Source organism: Tamandua tetradactyla, chromosome 11 (assembly GCF_023851605.1).
Source record: "Tamandua tetradactyla isolate mTamTet1 chromosome 11, mTamTet1.pri, whole genome shotgun sequence".
Classification (NCBI taxonomy): domain Eukaryota; kingdom Metazoa; phylum Chordata; class Mammalia; order Pilosa; family Myrmecophagidae; genus Tamandua; species Tamandua tetradactyla.
Genome location: NC_135337.1, coordinates 91,385,009 through 91,406,532, shown reverse-complemented (window position 1 = coordinate 91,406,532; position 21,524 = coordinate 91,385,009). Strand labels below are relative to the sequence as shown.

The window sequence follows — 21,524 nt, the reverse complement described above, 5'->3', positions numbered from 1 at the left end:
CCTGAAAAAAGAACAAGGCTGGAGGATTCATACTTTCTGGTTTCAAAGCTTACTACAAAGCTACAATAATTAAAACAGTGTGATACTGGCATAAGGATATATACAGAGAGAGACTGATGGAATTGATTTGAGACACTAGAGATAAAGCCACACATCTATGGCAGTTGCTTTTTACAGGGAGGCCGAGTCCATTCAAAGAGAAAAGAATAGTCACATCAACAAATGGTGCTGAGACAACTGGGAATCCACATGCAAAAGAATGATGTGGACCCCTACCTCTCACCATATACAAAAATTAATTCAAATGGACCAAGGGCCTAAATATATGAGCTAATACTATAAAATTCTTACAAGAAAACAATCAGAAATATCTTCAAGACCTTGTAGGAGGCAATGGATTTTTAGATTCTATCCCCAAAAGCACAAGCAACCAAAAACTGATAAAATGGACTTCATCAAAATTAAAAACTTTTGTGCATCAGAGGACATTATCAAGGAAGTGAAAAGATAACCCACAGAATGGGAGGAAATATTTGGAAACCATATATCGGATCAGGGTTTAATATCCAGGATATACAAAGAACTTCTATAACTCAATGACAAAAAAGGCAAATGACCCAATTAAAAAATGGGCCGAGGACTTAAACAGACATTTCTCCAAAGGAGATATCCGAATGGCCACTATGCACATGAAAAGATGCTCAACATCATTAGCCATTAAAGAAATCCAAATGAAAACAATCATACCACTTTGCATACACTAAGATGGTTATTACTAGAAAAACTAAGAATAACAAGTGTTGGTGAGGATGCAGAAAAAATGGGAACACTTGTACATGGCTGGTGGGGATACAACATGGTGCAGCCACTGCGAGATACGGTTTAGCGAGTCATAAGAAAGTTAAACATACATTTATTATATTACCATATTCCACGCCTCGGCATATACACCAAAGAATTGGAAGCAAGGGACTCGGACAGATATTATACACCAACGTTCATGGCAGCGTTATTCACAACAACCCAGCATCCATTGACAGATGAATGGATATGCAAAATGAGCTATATGCGTACAATGGATTATTATTCAGCCCTAAAGAGAAGCGAAGTGCTGGTTCATGCTATGACCCAGATGAACCCATGGTGAATGAAATAAGCCAGATGCAAAAGGGCAGGTGCTATATAACTTATCTTATATGAAATGCTCAGAATAAGCAAATCCATAGACAGAGAGCAAATAGGGGTTACAAGGGGCCGGGGGTGGGGTGGGGAGTTATTGCTAAACGAGTCTGAGTTTTGCTTTGGGATGATGAAAATAGTTGGAAATAGTGGTGACAGTTACACTGCTTTGTTGTCAGTGTACTTAACGTCAAAGAATTGTCCACTTAAAATGATTAAAATGGGAAGGAAAAAAAAGCTTACGCACACAAAAAGGGAGAAAATAAAACGAAACCGACTGTCCTACAAGGTGACCTGGCTTTCCCAAAGCATAGCTGGCCAGCCTTCCCTGCCCCTGGAAGCTGTGTCACTTAGCCCTTAGCCTTCGGGTACAGCCACCCAGTTTTGCAGCTCAATGTTGCCCCCTGGAGGTAATCAGCTAGCGCACACCTGCCTTCTGAGTCCCTTATTTTTCCGGTTGCTTTGGGAACGGTTCCCTGCTTTGTGCCAGGCGCCTTCCTGGCGCTGCAGGCATAACAGGGACAGGGCAGACCTGTTTGCATCCTGGTGGCATCCATGGCATGAGGGGTAGAAGAGACAATAAACGGGGCAGCCAGGAGGGCGGGTGCCGAGACAAGCTGCACCACTGGGTGATTCAGAAGGCAGGTCAGGGAGGGCTTACCAGAGGAGGTGGCACTGAGGGCTGTGGCACAGGCAGCAGCCAGAGGATGGCTGCCCCCGGGAGGGGCTGGCAGTGGGCTCAATTATAGCACATCCCTTAAAGTCGTCGTCACCTAGGCACTTATACTATGGTGGATGCTTTTTTCTGTGGTTGAAAGATTTATTCTCAAGCAGGTGTCTCATCTAAGGACTGCAGCAGAGAGAATTGTTCCAGACAGTGACAAGGCCACATTCTGCACTTCTGAATGCCAGGTGCTGTTCGCCAGCAGCATTCCCATTTGGTCCCCACTCCTGCCTCCCTCTGAGGGAGGGACTAGCATAGTTGGCCTCGTTATATAGATGAGGACACTGAGGCAGAATCACCTGCCCAAGGTGACAGTGTGAAACCGATTCCAAGAGTTCAAGGAACAGCAAGGAGGCCCTTGGGGCTGGAGTCAAGAGAGGGAGGGAAGGGGTGATAGGGCAGATGAGGGAGGCACCCGTGAGCAGCCGGAGGGACTCTGGCTCTTGCTCAGCGGTGGGAGCCATGGAGGGTTCTAGGGAGAGAATGGCGATACCTCCACATGGGGCAGAAGGTTTGAAAAGGTAAAACAAGCAAAGGGTCAAGAGCAGGGGGATGGAGGAATGGAAGGCCGAGGCCTTTTCATCAAAGGAAAAAAGAGCTGTTTCAGGGTCAGGAACAGCAGTTTTAAGAGCCAGTAGGTGGGCGGGAGGGTCCCTGCATTCTCCCACCTCAGATGTGTCCAGATCGCTCTTGGGATGTCACGGGTCAGGCCCCAACACTCTGGCCCCCTCCTTTCCCCGAGACAAGAGCTGCAACCAACAGCCTTCCCGACGGCCCTGGCGAGCATCTGAAACCCTTTATTGGAAGATCACTGCTGTGTGGCAAAGAGAAGACCCAACAGCAGACCAACAGTAAACAGAGCCCGCAGTGGCGGGAGCTGGCCCCTCAGCTGGGGAGCCCCCCTCCACAGGCCAGCCCGGTGGCTTCTGCCTCTCCCCTGGACCCCCGGACCTTTGGCATATGCTGATGGGGCGGGGGGCGGGGGGCGGGGGGGCTGCAGGCAGTGAAGCCCCTTGACTCGAAGCAGAGACTCTGATGGGCGCTGAGGGGCAGGGGCAGCAGAGAGAAGGGGCAGACCCCCAGGGCTGGGGGAGCAGCAAAGGCGGAGGAAGCCAGGAGCTGGGGGGATAGTGTCTATTTTTGTTTTCTGAAAAGGGGGAGCGTCAGGTCCCGCAGGCAGGCAGGCGGCAGCTCAGGCAGTTCAGGCGCTGATGTGCTCCTCCTCGTCGGGCTTGGGCACCGCTTCCAGCGAGGGGTCCGCGGGCCCTGCCTCCTCCCCCTCCTTGGCCTCACTGGACTTGGAGTTGGGGACCCAGAGGCCGGAGTCGATACAGCGCTGCATGTGGTACTTCGCGTCCTGTGGGAAGAAGGGGGTGCCGGTGAGGCTGGATTTGCACAGCATCTCGCAAATCCACTTCTAGAATGTTCTAGAAGTTCTAGAAGTTCCTCTTCTACACTCTGTGCTACCCAACCCAGGAGCCACTAGCCACACGGGGCCTCTGAGCACGTGAAATGTGGCTACTGAGGCTGAAAACAGGGCACAGTAAATTTCAATTAATTTTGAGAAATTTAAATGAAAATAGCATAGGTCTAGGACAGAAACCAGCAAACTCTTTTCCTGTAAAGGGTCAGACGGCGGACGTCTTAGGCTTTGCAGGCCACACGGGCTCTGCTGCAACCATGCAACCTAGAACTCCTTGGTCTGGCTACTTCAGTACAAAAGCGGTCAAAGACAATGTAAGAACCCAGGAGCTGTGGCTGTGTTCCAATGAAACTTTATAAAACCAGGCAGCAGGCCTGAAAACTAGTTTGCTGACTCCTGGGCTACACATACGCTATTTACATTTAAATTCAATGAAATTTAACTTCCATGGAAGCTTCCAGAAACCCTGCAACTAGACCCATTTTACAGGTGAGGAAACCAGAGTGGCCAGCCAGGAAGAGGGTCAAACCAACTCTGTGACAACTCAAAGTCCTTGGGAGCCAGCAACCACTGGCATCCTAAAAGCAGCCAGGGTTTCCCAACATGCACGGTGCGAGTTAATTCTCAGAGACTCTGGATAGGGAAACTGAGGCATGGGGGTGGGGGGAAGGGGCTCCTCTTCCCAGGCCACCCAAGTGTCTGACTAAGGTGGGCTCAGCCGCGGTGTGTGCAGGCTTCTAAGGCCCATATGGCAACGGGGACTGTCGCGGGGACGGGTGCTCCCTGGGCTGTGTCCGCTGCTGTCTGAACAGCTCTAGGAATAGAGCCAGGTATACAGCAGGTGCTCAATCAATCAGCAAGGCGGGAGCAGGCTTGGGAGGACGGCGGGTCCTGGGGTGCAGTAACTCACGGTGGGGTCCATTTTGCTGATGGCATCTTGGAGCATCTGAACGTCCTTCACGTCAAAGCATTTCTGGAGCTCCTGGGGGTGCAGAGGGCGAGGGCCCTGGGGTCAGCGCCTGGGGCCCAAGGGCCCTGCCCTGCCTGCCCGCCCAGGGCCAGGGAGCCGCACCTCCGGGAGGGACTCGTAGACCTCGACGGGGTCCAGGCCCCCGGGGCCCAGCCGCTTCTTGCGCTCCTCCTCCTCATACTCCTTCATGGCCTTCTCGATGCGCAGCTTGGCGCGGCCCCGCACGCGCTCTTTGAAGGCCTCCAGCTCATCGTTGAAGCCCTCCATGTACTGGCGGTCAGCTGTCTGCAGGGGGCGGAGTCAGGGACAGGGCCTGGGCCTGGGAACCCCCATTTCCAGCCACGCTCCCCTCCTGGGACCTCCACACTCCTGGCCAGGCACCCTCCTGCCTGCCTGCACACCCTCTGAACTGCAGGTTCCAGGTACTTCCAAGTCCACACGGCCCCATCTGCTCCTGACTGTCCCCCAACCTGGCCTGTTTCAGCCTCCCCCACCCCGTCTCAGGAAGGACAGCTTCATCCTTCCAGGTGCTCAGGTGAAAAACCTGGTGGCGCATTCCTCACCCATATCCTATAAGCAACCGCCCCCTTCCAAATCTGTTGGGGATCCACCCTTCTAGTCCCTTCCACAGCCCTGCCCTCTCCTGATGGTCTTGTCACAGGGGCTGGAGGCCAGGGCCACATGGGCAGGTTCCCTGAGCTGGGAGCCTCTGGCCCCCTCCTCCCCTGCCCTGACTGTCTGGGGCCCCCACCTTTATCTTGGTGAAGAACTGCCGGAAGCAGCCCCGGGGGTCCACCTTCAGGCTCTTGGCCAACTCCAGGATGAACTGCATGACAATGGTCTGGTGGGCCACCTGTTCCATGAGGGCGCATTTCTGCAGAGGGAGAATGGGTACCATGTCACCAAGTAGCAGTCTTGTGATGGAGCCTTTCCTCGGCCCCAGGGCAGGCGCCACTCACCTCCTCCACCTCCAGGTCAATGCACCAGATGACCAGGTAGTTGGCAGTCTCCTCGCACACCAGGTGGACATTGTCCGACAGGTACTTCTGGCTGTCATCCCAGCGGCGGAGCATGCCTGCAGGAAGGGAATGGCAAACTGCTGGATGGGCCTTGAGGGCAGAGGGGCCAGCCCTTGCCCATTTACCAGTCCCCGCCCCCAGGGCAGGGCCCTGCCCCCAACTCACCAAAGTGCTTGATCTGTTTCTCGTACTTCTCCACGAAGGTTTTGTGTTTCTGCTCCCTCACCTCCTCCGAGTCCTCCCCGGCCTGCTCTGGCTTGGTGTTGACCATGCTCTGTGATGGGGGGAGAGGGGGAGTGGGCTGGGGCCAAGCCACAGGGCGCCTCGAGTGCCCTCGGGTCGGCCGCGGCCGCAGCGCCCATCCCATCCACGGCGGAGGTGGCGTCAGCGCCATGAGCATCAGGGTGGCGGGAGCCCAGGCGTGGCAGGTGTGGCCGCAGACTAGGGCCTTTGGGCAGATCAGAAGGGGGGTACCGGTGGGGTGCTTCCCCCGCCCAGCCCCCCCAAACCTGCACCCCTCCTCACCCCAGCCCCACTCCACCCACTTCCCATGGCAACTCTGCCTGCACCCACCGCCCAGCTTCCCCCCTCCCCTCATCCCGCACACGGTGGTGGCAGGGACCCCTGTGCAGGTGCGCGTGCCCCTCCTCCCCGCCCACCTTGCTGAAGCCGTCCTTGCTGAGCGTGTCCACGTTCCAGGGCATGCTCTTCTCCTTCTTGCGCATCTCCTCCAGCTTCTGCTCCCAGCTCCGCTCCTCCTTGCGCAGCTGCTGCGCCTCGGCCTGCAGCCGCTCCAGCTCCGCCTTGCCACCTGGGCCCTCGGCCACCTCCAGCTCCTTCAGCTTCCGCTGGCACTCGGCCACCTTGCGCTTGCACTCGCGGCAGCCCCTGTCCAGCTCCTCCTTCTCCTTCTGGAACTGCTCCATGCGCTCCACCCGGGCCTGTGGGGGGACACCAGCGGCGTGTCACTCTGGAAACAGCCTGTTTCCTGACCCCCATGCCAGCCCAGCCCAGGCCTGAGGCCCAAGGGGGTCACGGGAGCCCAGGACCCCCAAGGGAAACTCGTGCGATGGGCCCAGAAAACATCTGCACCATCATCTGCCCTGTGAACATCTGAGTCAGGGACCACTCGTCCTCTGCCTAGAACCCTCTGTGGCTCCCACTGCACTCAGGACAAAACCCCGAATCCTCCCCACAGCCCACCAGGCCCTGTACCATCTTCCCTGTCTCTTCCCTGCATTCACGCCCTCCTGACAACCCTCTGTTCATCCCTTCCAGTCACATTGGTTGCCTGACCTTCTCCTGAACACACTTCAAGCCTCTGGGCCTTAGCCTGGGCTGTCTCCTCTGTCTGGATATCCACACGGCCTCCGGCCTCGGAGGGTGGCTCAAATGCCACCACCTTGGAGATACAGCCCCCTGCCCCACATTCTTTTGAAGATCACAGTCCCCTCTCCCCCACCATGTCTGCTGCCCCCACCCCAGGCCCTGTTTTATCTTTCTCCTCCGTACTGTCACCTGCCAACACACTGTGACAATTACATACCACATTTTGGCCTCTGTCCCTTTCCAGGAGGGAAGCTCATCAGGTCGGGGTTTCATCACTACTGGGATTCAGCCCTGCACTGGGGTGGGCACAGCAGGACATGCGCCTTCAAGGCCGGATGGGGACCCATCCTGGACCTTGCCTTTGAGCCCCTCATCTGCCCCCACCCGGGGCTGCAGATCCCCCTCCTCGCTGGAGCCCCCGCAGCCACGCTCCCCTGCCCAGCAGCTCCCTCGAGCCAACTCCAGATCTCACACCAGACTCTCACCTTACCCCCCATAACCCAGTCCTGTGCTGTGCCCTCCCCTTCCCTTCCGCTCAGCCCAGGGGAGCTCGGGCCCGGCCTCCTCTCCCAGCTGTGGGTCCAGGCAGATGCTGGCAGTACCCTCTTGACCCTCGGCTCTGCGCATGCTCTTCCTTCCACCCAGGACCCCCCCACCCTGGCTTCTTCTGGCCGATGCCTGCTTTATACCCAAGCCTCAGCTATGACAGAGCCTTCCCCAAGTGCCCTCCACCTGGGGTGTCACTGAGCCTCGTAGACACTTCCGCCATCATCAGATGATTCTCTCCTGCGCCGGCGGCTGGCCTTGGGACCCCACAGCTGGTGGTCACAGCCCACAACCGTCATGTGCTGGTGGGTGCCCTGGGCTGACCCCTTAACCTCTCTGACCCTCAGTGTCCTCATCTATGAAAGCTGACCAGAGAGCAGACCTCATGGGGTGGTGCTGGGATACACAAAGGTGCTGGGGCAAGTAAAGTACCCAGAGCCACACTGGACTGTGTGAGTGCCATTTCTGGGCTGGCTGTCATCTCTTTGCTCCATCCAGGGGGACAATTCTCCCTCTCTCTCGGGCTCAAATAAGAAAATGTCCTTTAAGTATTCAGCTCAAATTCTGGCCCAAAGTAAGTGCTCTCTAACTGGGGTTGGCTGCTGCTACGGCACCACCATCTCTGCACCCATAACTGCTACTCACTAGCAACGTGACCGAGAGTCAAGCAGCCTAGTTCCCCCCTGCCTCGGTTTTCCCCTCTGGGAAATGGGGTCTCGCAGCATTGTTGTGAGGACTAGATGACTTTGCCCTATAAAGGTTTCCAACACAGCAAACACGAAGGCCACAAGAGACACTGTGACCTCCAGCGTCACTGTCATTGTCACCGAACGGCCTGTGGACTTACTTCAGCACCAGGGACCCGGAAGGTGAAAACTAGACCTGGGCCTCGTTGCAACACCTAACTGGACCGTCACAATCCGCCCTGAGCCTCTCTTCTTCCTTATACGGATAATGGGTTGAGAAGGTTCATGCTTAATGGACAGGAAAGAGAAAGGAATCCCGGCCTCTGCCGCCTTCCTTCTCCTCGATGGACCTGTGTCGCCTTGAATTCCTACCACCGCCTGCGCGGGGCTCCCTGCTGCTGCCATCCCAGCCAAACCCGGGCCATAGCAGGAAGCAACCACCTGGCCTGTCTCAGCTAGGCAATTGCTGAGCTTTCTGCAGAGTCTGCCGAGCAGCTGCCAGGGAAGACAAAGTTAAATAAAGACCTCCAGGAGGTGGCAGGGGTGGCTGTCCGCCCGGCCTGGGCTTTATAGCTCATGTCTGTGAGAGGCCCGAGCATGCTGGGCCAGGCAGGAACCAAGGCTGCAGAAAGGACCTAACAGATAGGGCTGGGAAGAGTCACTTGCCCCCATGTCCCTTCTGGAAGCTCTAGAATTCTTTTACCGTGAGCATGAATTCCCGAAATAAAGATGAGGCTAACTGCTAAAACGCAGAGTCTTTATTATGTGCCAGATATTATCCCAAGAAAATTTTAGACTTTAAATAACATAAGCCTCACCACAAACCTATGGCCTGGGTACCAGTAATATTCCCAGTTGGGGAAACTAAGGCACAGAGGGTTCAAACAGCTCTTCAGTGGTGCAGAAGGAGCCTCGCTCTGAACCCAGGTGGCCGGGCCTGAGCTCAGAACCAAGCTGCCAGGCAAACTTTCTACTAATCTTACCACCCTCTCTGGAACACTTTCTCTCTACCAGGTCCCAAGCCAAGTTCTTCTGTGGACCCAATCTCGTTCTATTCTTACAACTGTCTCACAGAGGATGGGGTCACATCAACTCAGTTTGCAGGGGCTCAGGGAGGGTCTGCCTCTCGCTCCACTACAGGGTGAGTCGGCAAGCGACTGGAATGGATTTAGAATCCAAGCTTGCCTGTAGCTGCTGTGGGCACTGAGTCCTGCTGCTCCTCTACTCCTCAGCTCCCCACCAAAGCCCCGGGGCCCAGGAGACTTAGGAAAGGGTTGTAGCTCTCAATGGCAACACAGGAAGCAGTTCTGAGCCAGAGAGAAGGGTCTGGAGGGAGGAGGGCGGGCCTCACTCAGCAGGGCAGGACCAAGTGGCTTTCCAAGCAGCAGCAAAGAGTAACCTCTTTATGTTACAGAAATAGGTGTACCTAAGAATATTTAGGGCTTTGCGGAGATCTTAAGTATTTCCTATTACAATGCCACACAGGGTAAAAAACAGAAGCACTAGAACTTTCTTACCATACTTCAGTGGCCTGCCCAGAGGGCACACTACCCAGGAGACTGATGTGTAAAGGACTGGGAGGTTGGAAGGTGGCCTGGGGGCCAGATGTAGAGGCTAATGTAGTATCCCAGAAGGATGGGGAGTGCCCTTCTAGAAGTTTCTGGATAAATGACTGGGAGCTGGCACATACATGGGAGGGAGGAGTGGGAAATTCCTTACTGGAAGGTTCTGAGAGATACGGACCCCAAGCTGAGAGTGTAACAGGCTCAGGTACATTGGTGCAGGTATGTGGGTGCTGCTCCTAACTAGGGGAGCAGATGAGACCCCTACATCTTACAAGGGCTACCCTGCTGCCCGAAAGCACCATGCTGGTGGTAGGACATGGGTCACCCGGACTTGGGATTCTGGGGTCTGGATTTCAGGGTTCCGTTGTGGGCAGGTAGGCAAAAAAAAAAAAAAAAGGGGGGGGTAGGTAGTGAGCTTGGAATCAGGCCAGGAGGGCGTCTGGGTGAGAGCAGGGCCAATTTGGTGGTCAGAGATTTGGCAGATCAGGCTGGGGCTTGGAGTAAGGGGGAGTGAATGTGGAGTCCGTGGGCATGGGTTTGGGTGTGATTTTCCAGGCTCGGCTTGGGGGTAGGCAACAGCAGGGACCTGTACTGCCAAGTTATTGCAGGAAAGAGCTGGGTTGTAGTTACTCTGGAAGCCAAGGGGGTGGGGTTCCCGGTGTAATGAGAAATGGGCTACAGAGTAAATGAGGCTAAAGGAGAGTGGCTAGAATTAGCTCTCCATCAGGGTGGGAACTGGAAGTTTTGAGTCTGGGGGAAAACCTGGTTCCAAAACCGTGATCATAAACAGGACTGGGGATGCCGGCCTACCTAGCGGGTGTGGGGGTACAGGTCTACACTACAGTGAAGGAGTTACTAGGCCTGGGTCAGGGTCCCAAGTCAGGAATGGGCATCTCAGGGTAGGACAAAGTTCCTTGTTCTCTTTGGAGTAAGCAGGCTCTCTTTCTGGATCTGGTTGGGAATCCTCAATCATAAAATGCCAAGAGGCAATCCCAGGACAGAATTAAAGTATGGAGGGTCTAGATTCGGACGCAGAGCTCTGGGTGTAAATATAGAAGGTCCCAGACAGGACTGAGAGTATCTCCAAGGCTCGTCTTGAGGAGTACAGACCCTGGGGAAGGTGTGCTAGGGATTATCAGGAAATCTCACGCAATAATCCGAGGGGGTCCAGCGGCTCGCGGGGGTAAATTGGGAAGGAACTCAGGGTCCTGGAGCTGAATCGAGGGACCCCGGGCGACAGTGAGGGTCCAGACCGTGGAGTGGGAGTCCAGATGTCAATGGCGGGGTCCCTCCCTGGGCGGAATCAGGGGTCAGGGACCCTGGAGGGGGGGCCCCGGCGGAAGGAAGGCGCGGAAGTGCGCGAGCTCTACCTGATGCCGCCAGCGGAAGAGGCTGGCCGTGTCGATGTTGGGGTGGGTTTCGTCCTCATCGTCCGACACCTCGATGTGGTCCCACACGCTGTAGTCCACCATCTTGCCTGGGCGGCCCAGCCCGCTCCGGCTGCGGCGGCGGCGGCGGCGCTGGAGACTCTAGCTGGCGCAGCCCCGCCCCTTCCGCTTCCGCCCAGGCGCGCGCGCGCCCGCCCGCGGTGACGTCACATCCCTAGTAACCGCGAAGGCGGCACTGGCAACTGAGCCAGCCCTTAAAGGGCCCTGCGCACGTGTTCGGTAGTCCGGGAGTCCCCGCGTAGAACACACCTCATCGAGCACCCGGGCTGCCCTGGGCACCTCCTGGGGTCACATGGGCATGAGCTCCCCTTATCTCCAGGCCCCCCTCGGTGGGCCCTTGCGATGGCCACGGGGAGGTGGGGGAGTTGGTGAGGCTGAGGGCGAGGACTGTCTCTTTGGCCAGGCCTCAGTGACATCATCCGGAGCCCCCTGCAGGGGCGGGGCCTCGGCGAGAAGACCCGCCCCTACCCCTTGTGAGGGTTAGCCATCCCTGACCTGGGGAAGGGCGTCTGATCTTAAGGGACCTATCCTGCCAGAGGGGTACCCTTGGGAGGCTCTACGTGGGGGAGAACGATTTGCCCCTGCTCTTGGGGAGGTGGGCGGTGGGAGGGAATGTGGCATTGCCTTGGTGTTTGGGGTTCCCTCGGCTCGGATCACGGCCTCCATCTACCAGATCCCTTTTCTGCCCCCACGTTCTGGCGCACACACCCCCTCTCTGGAATCACCTGGGCCCCCCTAATTCTCCAGCGCGCCCTTCGCGGCGTCTCCCCGTACGACCACTGAGCGTCGCTAATGTCTAGCCAGCGGCGGGGAAGCGTGAAGGGGCGGGTCGGGGGCTTTCCTCGGCATGGTAGTCTGGGGCCGCTCACAGCCCCTCCCCTTTCGTGGGGGGCCCCCTTCCCGGGCCGGCGCTCCCAGGACTGCCGTTACTCTGAGCTTGGTGAAGCCGAGCGCATACTTCTATAAACCCAACCCACGTTTTGATCCCGGCATAAAAGTCCGCGTTGCAGCCTAGGGCCAGGTTTATCCCAGATTAAGGGGCGCTGGGCAGGGGGGCGTTTGAGAGGGGAGAAACTCCACCAACCCGACCAGGGGCGCCTCTTTGCAGACTCCCCGGGGGCGGATTTTTCGGGGGCCTGGAGGGAATGAAGAAAAGGTCTCCAGATGGGGGGTGATTCCCCGGCTCTCGGAGGAGGAGGGACCAGCCAGACAAAAGCGCCCTCTCGCGCGTTCCCCTCGCCCTCCATTCAAGCCCGCGGGTGGGCGCGCGGGGGCGGGGGAGTCCCTCTCTCCTCCCCCTCCCCCTCCAGCCGGGCCAGTCCAGCCTCGCAGCGGCCGTCACGGCCCAGGCACGCGCGCGCACGGACCCACACCACAGCGGGACTCATAATCGCACACACACACACACACGCGCGCGCACATACACAGACACCGGCAAACAAAGGGTCTGGACGCCCCCTTCCCCTCCTGCCCCTAAGCCGGAGAGGGCGAGACACCCCATCCCCAACGCCCCCCAGTTAAGGTAAGCTTCCGGCTACGCGTTGCAGTGGGGAGGGGGTCCTGCGCTCTGGAAGGAAGGGACTGGGACCATTGAGGGGGGGCTTCCTCTGGCCTCCAGAAATGCTGGGGTCCCCGCGTCCACCCTTTGCAGGCTCGGGATGTGCGGGTCGGACCCTGGATGCTGAGGATTCCCAGGTAGAGAAGGTGGGGGGCAGGAGTGGGTCTCTCCCTGACTTCCGAGCTTGGAACTGCCCCGCCCCAGAGAACCAGGTGCCAGGATCCCCAGCTCCCAGAACTAGGGGCAGGGTGCCGGCAGCTCCCCCATCAACGCCCAGCATTTCCTAATCGACTGCCAGCAAAACATCTTCAGCCCTGGAGGCCGAGTGAGAGAAACCATCCCGAGTTGCTTTGCACTCTCCCTCTGTCCCACCCCCACCCCCACCCCCCACCCCCGCCCCATCAGTGCACCCCCGTTGTGTTTCTTGTTCCTGGAGGGGGAGGGGCCGGGAATGCCCCAGCTTCCGCTGCTGCGGTGGGAGCCAAGGAACGGGGATTTCCCTTCCCCTTCCTGAGCCTCAATTCCTTCATCTGCAAAGTGGGTAAAATGACCCGTAGGTAGCTGAGCGAGGGCCAGGTCCTCCTGTGCCCCATCAGGCATTGTCAGCTCATCCCACACCTATTTCTTGAGTGCCTACTGGGCACTGGGCACCTGACAGGTGTGGAGGTCTGCGGCAATAAACAGAACCAGCCAGGCAGGCTGCTAAAGGAAGGAGATCAGTGGGTAAAGGGAGAAGAGCCTGTGGGCAATCTCAGACTGCCAAGAGGAAAATTTGGTCAGGCCTAGAAAGTTGGGAAGTGGAGTGGGGAGGTGGGGATATAGGACTCACATTTAAATAGAATTTCTGGGTCCTGTCTGCCCTCCTTGTGCTCTGAGCTGCAGGATGGTCGGGCTGAGTGCAGAGCCGCCCAATAAATGTTGAATAGATTAAAGGGGGGGGTGTGTTAGACTAAAACTAAATTCGTAGGCTTTAGATCATGAAGCGATGTTATCATGAATCAGTCCAAACCCCATCCCACTTTACATATGAAATGATTAAGTCCCTGAGCCCAGAGAAAGGGGAAAGATGTCACCTAAGGCATCACCCGCAGGGCAATAGGGTGTTGTCCTTCCCATAAAAGTTTACAACCTGAAGGCATGATTGTAAACATCTGGGAAAGGAAGGGGGCAGAGGGTAGCCAGAGCCTGTCCCTCCTCACACTTCCACAGAGACACAGCCCTGTATTCATTCAGTATGTAAGTATTTACTGAGAGCCTACTATATGCCAGGTGCTGGGGAGCCAGCAGTGAACAAAACAAAACACCTGTCCTTGTGGAGCTGACATTTAGTGGAGGAAACAGAAAAGAGGCAACATATACAAACAAATTAATAAATAACAAATTGTTATTAGGATTGTGATGGAAATAGAAGGTTTTATAACAAGAGAGAAAAATTGGGGAGGTGGGCAGCGGACTTCAATTTCGGTATCTGGAAGACCTCTCAGAAGAAAGGAATTACTCTTCACACACACACTCAAACCCACACAAACACAGCCACACTAACAAATACCAGAACCCAGATAACATGAGGGCACATAGCCCAGCAGTGGCTCTGCAGAAATTTGAACCCAAATCTACCCATTGTGTAATGCTGCTTGTCGCTGCATCTGCCTGTATGACCCCACCCCCACCCTACCCCCACCCGTATCCTGGCAAAGTCACAATCACGCAGGCACATCTGACCAAATGCCCATGTAGAACTCCACCTAGGTAGGGTTGCTTTGTCACACACATACACTCCTACAGTATTGTCTGTCTCAACTATGCAACCCTGAGGCTTCTAGAAAGCTCTGCCGGTTCAGTGGCACCTGCACAGCTGTGTCCAAAGTCTCATGTACACGGACATGTGCCGAGCCCTGCTTCAGCTCCAGGCATGGAGGCCTCGGTACTTCTTGCCCCTCTGCAGGACTGGCTCCCAGGGACAGGAAGCCAACAGAGATATTTGTCCTCACTTCTTCTGAGGGACTTGGTGAGTGGGCAGGGGTTGGGGCGTCAGGTGAGGCCAGAGGCTACCAGCCGGGTGGGTGCCGATTGTGCTGACCGGCTAGGAGCAGGTGGGAGAAGCCTCTCTCAGCCTGAGCCGGGTGCCAGCTGTCCAAAGCGACTTGCTCTGCCATCTGGACCCCCTCCCTGGCCAGGCTGCTGCCCGGGGGAGGGGAAGGCAGGCTTGCTTTTTGCTTGGTGTGATCTCTGCAAAAGTGCACGCATGTCTGGGCTGAGCTAGGGCGCGTGTTTCTGTTGCTCTCCCTTGGGCTGTCAAGCCCCCCTGTCTTCCATTCCTTCCTTCCACATCTACAAATCTTTGAGCACCGGCCATGGGCTATGGAGTTTCCCTTGTTCAGAATTCTGAGGACTTTCAAGACGGTGATAGTGGAGATAAACAAAGCACAGGTCATTCCAAGAGTGTGGAACCCTGTACCACTTCACTGGCCGCACACCCATGAAGCCGGCTCTGGACAAAGCCTAGAATAAGAGAGAAAATTCCCCTGCCCTCATGGACCTGAGGGATTGGGCAGTGGAGGAACAGGTCAATGTAAGATGTACCAGGAGTGATGAGAGAGAGAGCTGAGAAGAGAAGTAAAGCTGGGTGACGGGTAGAGAGGGACAGCATGAATGTGTGGGGGGAGTCCATCTCTGGGAAAGCTTCCAGAAGGAGGTGACTTTGAGCAGAGATCTGAAGGAGGTAAAGGAGTCAGGCAGATTCATTCATTCCTTCATGAAATATTTGGTGAGGACATACTGCAAGCCAGCATCGTCCTAGGCTCTAGAGACCCAGCAAGGAAAGAGACCACCAACCCTGCCTTGCACCCTAATCAAAGGACGGGGCATTAATAAATTAAAATAAGTCAATGATTTTGTTTGAATTTATAAGTCTAAAACAAACCAAACAAAAGCAGAATCAGGGGGTCAAGGAGATTGGAGGAGCACAGGATATCGGAGGCTTGTTTTCCTGATAGCAGGAATAGCAAGTGCAAAGGTCCTGGGGTCTGAACATGCTTGATGAGTCTGCGGAAAAGTGAGGAAGCCAGTGGGGCTGGAAGGGAGTGGGAGAGGGTGAGGGTGGCAGGAGGTAAGATCTCTGAATGTGTTGGTCTCTCTCATCTGTCTAAAGCTCCACGTGACTCAATAACAATAGTGATATTATTATTATTACTGGGCTACCATTTTGTGGCCACCTCCTATGAGATGGGCTCCGGGCCCAGAACTTTACATGCATTGCTTTACCTCATCCTCACAACACCCCTGTTAGCTAAGTACTAATGTTATCCCTGTCTTACAGATGAAGAAACTGAGGGCCAGAAAGGTTGAGTGACTTGTCCAAGGTTATGCAGCTAGTAAGTGCAGAACTGGAATTTGAATGCAGGCTTGTCAGTGTCATTCCAGAGCCCAAGTATCTTACTATAGCCAGTGGATTGGCTCACTCTGGCCTAGAAGAGGAGGTGGTCTTTAAGCGACCTGTATGCATTCATCCATTTGTTCAACCAAATCCGTTAAGGAGCTGAGAGGCGCCTGGCACAAAGCACTAATTAGCTTGGTGGGATGATGTTTACATTCAGAATTACTACTTGACATTGAACTGAGGTGCTAGCCAGTGCAATAAGAAAAAGAAATAAGAGCCAAAGTAGGGGGTCAAAGCACAGTCCATGAGAGACTGGCTCAAAATATTAACTGGTTATCGAACAAATACTTATTGAAGGTCTACTCTGTTCTAGGTTCTGTTATGGACACTGGTGATACAGTAATGAATAAAGTAGACTAAATATCCCTGCCCTCCTGCAGCTGATAGTCTAGTGTGGGGAGAGACAGAAAAGAAATGTAATAAATTATGTAATATGTTAAGCGGTGGCAAGTACTGTGGAAAAAATAAAACACAGCAGGATAGGGTGGGTCAGAAGCACTGGGGAAGTTGCAATTTTAAATGAGGTGGCCCAGGAAAATGCCTTCCTGAGGTGGTGAGCTTTGAAGGAAGTGAAAGGAGAGAGCTATGTGGGTATTTAGGGGCAGAGAGTTCCAGGTACAGGAAAGAGCAAGTGCCAAGGACCTGAGGCTGGAGTGTCCTTGGTGGGTCAGGGAACAGCCAAGAGGCCAGTGTGGCTGGAGCAGACTAAGGGGGAGGAGCGGGAGATGAGGGCAGGGAGGTGACCAAGTAGTACTGTGTGGGGTTGTGTGGACTAGGTGTGAGGATTTTTTTTTCTTCTGAGTAAGGTAAGAGCCATTGAAGGTTCTGGACATAGGAGTGGTGTGATCTGACTTGGGTCTCATATGTTAGTAACATTTATTAAGCACTTACCGAGTGCCAGATACTCCCCTGTGAGAATTAAATAAGGTCCGATCTAATTTCATTCTCACATGGACCTAGTAGGGACTGTCATTCCATTTCACAGAGGAGAAACTAGGGCTCAGAGAGGTTAAGCCACTGCCCAATGGACACACAGCAAAACTCTGCAAGGCCAAGACGAAGCGAGCTAACCTCCCCGTGGCACAAGCTTCCAGACAAAGAACGGTGGCAGCCGTGCACAGCCCATCGTCGGGAGCTGCGTCTGTGTCCCTGTCTGTCTGTTTCTATTTCCACGCGTCCCTGCCTGTCTCGGCGCGCTTCTGCCCGCGCGTCCCCCATCTGTGCCCATGCCGCCGTCTCTCCGCACCCGGCCCCCGCACACCCGAGCTATTTCGGGTTTAGGCATAAAAGCCCAGCAGCTCGGAGGAGCCGCTTCCTCCGGCCCCCGGCTCGGACCACGCGTCGCACGTGGCCGGCTCGGGGAGCTCCCGGTCTCCTCTGCGGTATCCCTGGGCCGGGGAAGCCCCTGCGGGAGGACGGGTGGGGGCTGGGGCGACCCGCGCCCCGAGGCTCCCGGCCCCCCAGCGGCCAACCTGGGCATTGACGCCGTCAGGGCCCCAGCCGTGCGTCAGCCGTCTCCCTGGCAACGGCGGGTCACGTCACCGCCCGGCAGTGCGTCAGCGGCCCGCTGACGTCACGACCCGGGAGAGGCAATCGGACCCCGGCGGGCGCGGGTTCCAGGCCCGGCCAGCAGAGGGAGCCCCAGAGCGCTAATGGCTGATGCCTCGGGTTTGGTCCCCGCAGGAGGCACTGGCCCGGGGCAACATGGCCCCCGCAGCTCCCGCGGCCCTCTAGGTTGGCGGGATGAAGAGGAGTCGCAGTGTCCTGTCGGGGATCCAGGACGAGGTGCGAGGGGCGGGGCCCGGGTGGGGGTGGGGATGGGGGACAGGCCAGCGCCCTCTGGTGGCCCCGGCTGTTCCCTAAGCGTGGCTTCACTCCCTCGCGGTCGCGAAGCCCACGCGTCCTGCCGTGCCTCAGTTTACCCCCCTTGGTTCATTTTCCTCCTGCTGCCGGGTTTAAGAGGTGCTCGGCCCTGGGGCAGAAGGCAGAGTCTTCCTAGGATCTTCCCAAATGGGGAGGAGGTGGGAAGGGAACTAGAAGAGGGCTTGAGAGCCTCAGATGGGTGGAGGGGGATACAGACTTTAAGGCAAAAAAAGGCCTCGTAGACATGGAGGATGGGAAGAAACTAAATAGTGAGGTGTTGGGCTTCAGACTTGAGGGCCAGACTGCACAGACATGAGCGTCCAGAGCCCCAGGGCTGAGCGATCGAGAGGGCGCCCCCCCAAAAAAATTATGGGTGAGAGGGACCTCCAGACGTGAATGGTGGGAGGGGACCCTCAATGAGGGGTCAGCGAGTGCTCAGAAGTAAGCATGGCAACAGGGGGCTTATAGCCCCATCAGCCACCCCTTCTGATGGCTGGACCTCAGAGGAGGGGTTCAGAGCTGCCCCACCAGGCCGTACCCCATCCTGCCCTTGTCCCTCCCCAGAGGCCGTCGGAGACCCCCGAGCCCGGCCGCTGCAACATGCTGGGAGACGAGCTGCGGCGCCCTCGCCGCCGCCTCTCCTCAGGTCCAGGCCTGGGCTGGTCCCAGCCTGAGCCCTCGGACCCTGGGGTCCCTCTGCCGTCGCGGCCCACGACACTGCCGCTCCTGATCCCACCGCGGATCTCCATCACCAGGGCGGAGGTGGACAGGTAGGAGGGAGGGGGACCAGGCTGGGAGGTGGGGCAGGGGGCCAGGGCCGGCGGTGGGGTGGGGGTGGGGGTGGGGCTGGTGCAGCCCCCAGCGCAGCCGGAGGGAGCTTGCATTTTGCAAAAATAGCTGAAGCCTTTCCCCAAACCTGGCCTGTGAAGCTGACACTGCTTCCTCTAAGCGCCCCCTCTCCGCCTTTAGGAACCCCTTCTTCCATTTCGCAGCTGCCTGAGTCAGCCAGGGGCAGAAATGAGGACAGGAGGTTCAGCCTGTGTTGCCCCCACATTCACAGAGCTGGGGACCGGCTGGGGATGGGCCTCTGAGCCCCCCATTTCCCTTGCTGGGAGCATTCGCTTTCTTTCACACCTTAAAGGGGATAGTGGGATCCTGGAGAGGTCTGGGTTGTCATTTTTCTTTCTCTTGGGGAGAATTGAAAGGCATCTGTGAGCCCCAGCTTCACTCTGCACTTTCTTGCTTTCTCTCTTCTGGGGTCCTCTGAGGGCACCCCAACCTCCCTCCTGGCCCAGTCATGTCCTAAAGCCAGACATGAGCTGGTCCTTGCTTCTGGCCCGGGGCGGGGGGAGGGGGGCCCTTCCCCACTGTCCCTCCCCCCAGGTTAACTGCTCCCTGCAGCCTCCCCCACATCCCTGCCTGTGTACTCAGTTGGGCAGCCCCAGGGTCTCAGCTTGGACCTTGATACCATGGACCACTCCAGATGGAGGAGGGGGAGGAGTGATTGTCATTCCCTCCCCAGTGCCACCTAACGCCCCTCCCCCCTGCCCACCGCCCTAGCCTTTGCCGGTGGATGTTCCGCCTATCCATTCCGGCCTCAGACCACAGCCTGCGCTGCGAGCTCTGGCCCTCGGCCCCTGCTTCCTCCTCCTTCTGCAATCCCAGCTGTGGCCTGACCCCACCCCCCCAATCCAAGGCGTCCCATCCTGGATCCAGAGCCCTGGCCAGCGGAACAGTCCTCCCCCCAGCACACAAGAATAATCTGGGCAGGGGCGCCGACCCCCAGCCTCTGTAGATACCCCCAGAAGCCTTAAGTGTGTAATTGGGGAGTCCCCGTGGCAGGGGTGGGGGGAAGGGGGCAGAAGAGTTCTGGCCTCTGGGGCACCCCGCGGCTGCTTATGGGGGGGGGCCCAGTTCTTGCTCGGCCTGCGCCCACGCCCGGAGCCCCCTCCGGCGGGGAGAAGAGCGGCTGTGGGGGTTGGCGACGGGCAGTTTTATGAGAACAGCGCGGGGAGGGCGGTGGCAGACGCCGCAGCGTGTCCCGGGGAGCCCGTGGGAGCGGGGCGCACGGGGGCGGGGGCCTGGCCTCCCGGACGCGCCCTCCCGCGGGTTCGCGTCCGGGAGCGGCTCGGCCGGGGTGGGGCGGTGGGGCCCCCGGGGTCTCTCGGCCCTGGCCGGGGGTGGGGGTGAGTTGGGGTGGGGGTGGGGCTCGGATCCCTCTAGCTCGCTCGCTCGGCGCGGCGCTGGGGGAGGCGGGAGCATGAGTCACGGCGACTCCCGATTTAGGTGCCGGAAGGGGGACTCTGCCGGCTAGGGCCGCGGGGAGGAGGCGCGGCTGTTTACTCGCCTGAAAAGGGCACGGGGGTGAGGCCCGCGGGTGCCGGGGCCTGCCTCAGTTTATCTCCTGCAGAAGCGCTTTAGAAGAAAGAGGCTGTGATACATAGGACCGTAGGCGGACACACCCGGGGTAGCAGCCGCCGGGTACCCTCCCGGGGTCACACGGGAACCAGAGGGCCACACCCCAGAAACACCTCAAAGAGGCCCCGGTCTGACCGCACACACACACACACACACACACACACCAACACACTCAGATGCCCTGAGATACCCCAGCCGCCCGAGGCTGAATCGCTTTTGCACAACGCCGACCGCTGGCACGCACGAACCATACTGCGCACCCGAAAGGCGTGGGAACACACACCTGGTCCCCAGGCCACCGGCACAGACCCCTTAGGGGCGCACACACCCTCCAACCAGGCAGCACACGTGTTCACACATCCTCCCCCACAGGCACACACACAGATACACACAGCGAAACCCAGAGAAACAGGCAGATCGCGGCAGCCAACCACGTGCGCACGCACACTTCCAGCCGCCACCGAAAACACAGACAACCCTCGGAAGGGGCCACGTGCGAGCACCTCCCGCCCCGGGCTCACACAGTCACGGTCCTCGGGCCCCCGGCCGGAGAAGCCCCCGGCACACCGCCGCTTCCAGCTGCAGGCACCGCGCGCCGGGCTCCGGGACCCACTCCCCACATGCCCCCCCACCCCCACCCCGGTCCAGGGGTAGCGGCGAGGACACGCCAGTCCCGGGCTCCGCCCCCGCCATGATGGACGGACTGACTGACACACCGGCAACCAGTCCAGCGTCTTCTTCTCTATCGGATTAACCGCTTAACTCCTTGGTGCCCATGCGCGCCGCGGCGAGGCAGGGCGCTCTGGAGAGAGCCGAGTTCCGGCGCCCCCTCCCCGCCGGGAGCGGGGCTCTGCGTGGGCGGGAGGGCCCCCCCCCTCCTTTTGGGTGGCTACCCCCCACTGGCCGGGACGGAGGAGGAGGGGGGGCGGCGCTGACAGCCGCGGCGGGCGGTGGGCGGGGAGGGGCGGGACGGGGCGGGGGAGCCGGGGCTGGCGCCGAGCGGGGCGCGGAGCTCGGAGAGCGCAGTCCCGCACCGAGCAGAGCGCCAGGCGCCGACAGGAAACCGCGGCGCCCGGCCCGGGGGCGATCGGCCCGCGGCGCCCCCGGGTCTGTCCCCGGGACGCCATGGCTCCACCGAGGCCGGGCGCACCCGCGGGACCCCGGGCGCGTTGGTTGGCGCGCAGCTGAGAGGGGTGCAGGTTGGAGAGGCCGGGTGCCTCTGGGGGCCCGCACCATGGAGCCCCCGGCCGCCCCCTCGGAGAGGAGCCTGTCTCTGTCCCTGCCCGGGCCCAGGGAGGGCCAGGCCACTCTGAAGCCGCCCCCCCAGCACCTGTGGCGTCAGCCCCGGACCCCCATC

At 58.0% G+C, this 21,524-nt stretch overlaps 2 protein-coding genes across 2 annotated transcripts in view; one reads left to right on the top strand and one right to left on the bottom strand.

Moving 5' to 3' along the window:
* Positions 1–896: 896 nt before the first annotated feature.
* CDC37 (cell division cycle 37, HSP90 cochaperone) lies at positions 897–11,285 on the bottom strand. The gene is made up of 8 exons (XM_077121840.1): positions 10,812–11,285; positions 5,975–6,256; positions 5,481–5,589; positions 5,256–5,371; positions 5,048–5,170; positions 4,399–4,581; positions 4,237–4,308; positions 897–3,260 (listed from the first exon to the last, which is right to left on the bottom strand). Exons 1-8 carry the CDS (start codon positions 10,911–10,913, stop codon positions 3,105–3,107), a joined length of 1,143 nt encoding a protein of 380 aa, XP_076977955.1. The 5' UTR covers positions 10,914–11,285; the 3' UTR covers positions 897–3,104.
* Positions 11,286–11,390: 105 nt separating this feature from the next.
* Positions 11,391–21,524, top strand: part of PDE4A (phosphodiesterase 4A) — a 42,504-nt gene continuing 32,370 nt past the window's right edge. The window contains exons 1-3 of the mRNA XM_077121839.1: positions 11,391–11,429; positions 17,570–17,671; positions 18,314–18,519. Of these exons, the coding sequence (XP_076977954.1) occupies positions 17,630–17,671; positions 18,314–18,519 (248 nt within the window). The 5' untranslated portion in view covers positions 11,391–11,429; positions 17,570–17,629. The remainder of the gene's footprint in view (positions 11,430–17,569; positions 17,672–18,313; positions 18,520–21,524) is intronic.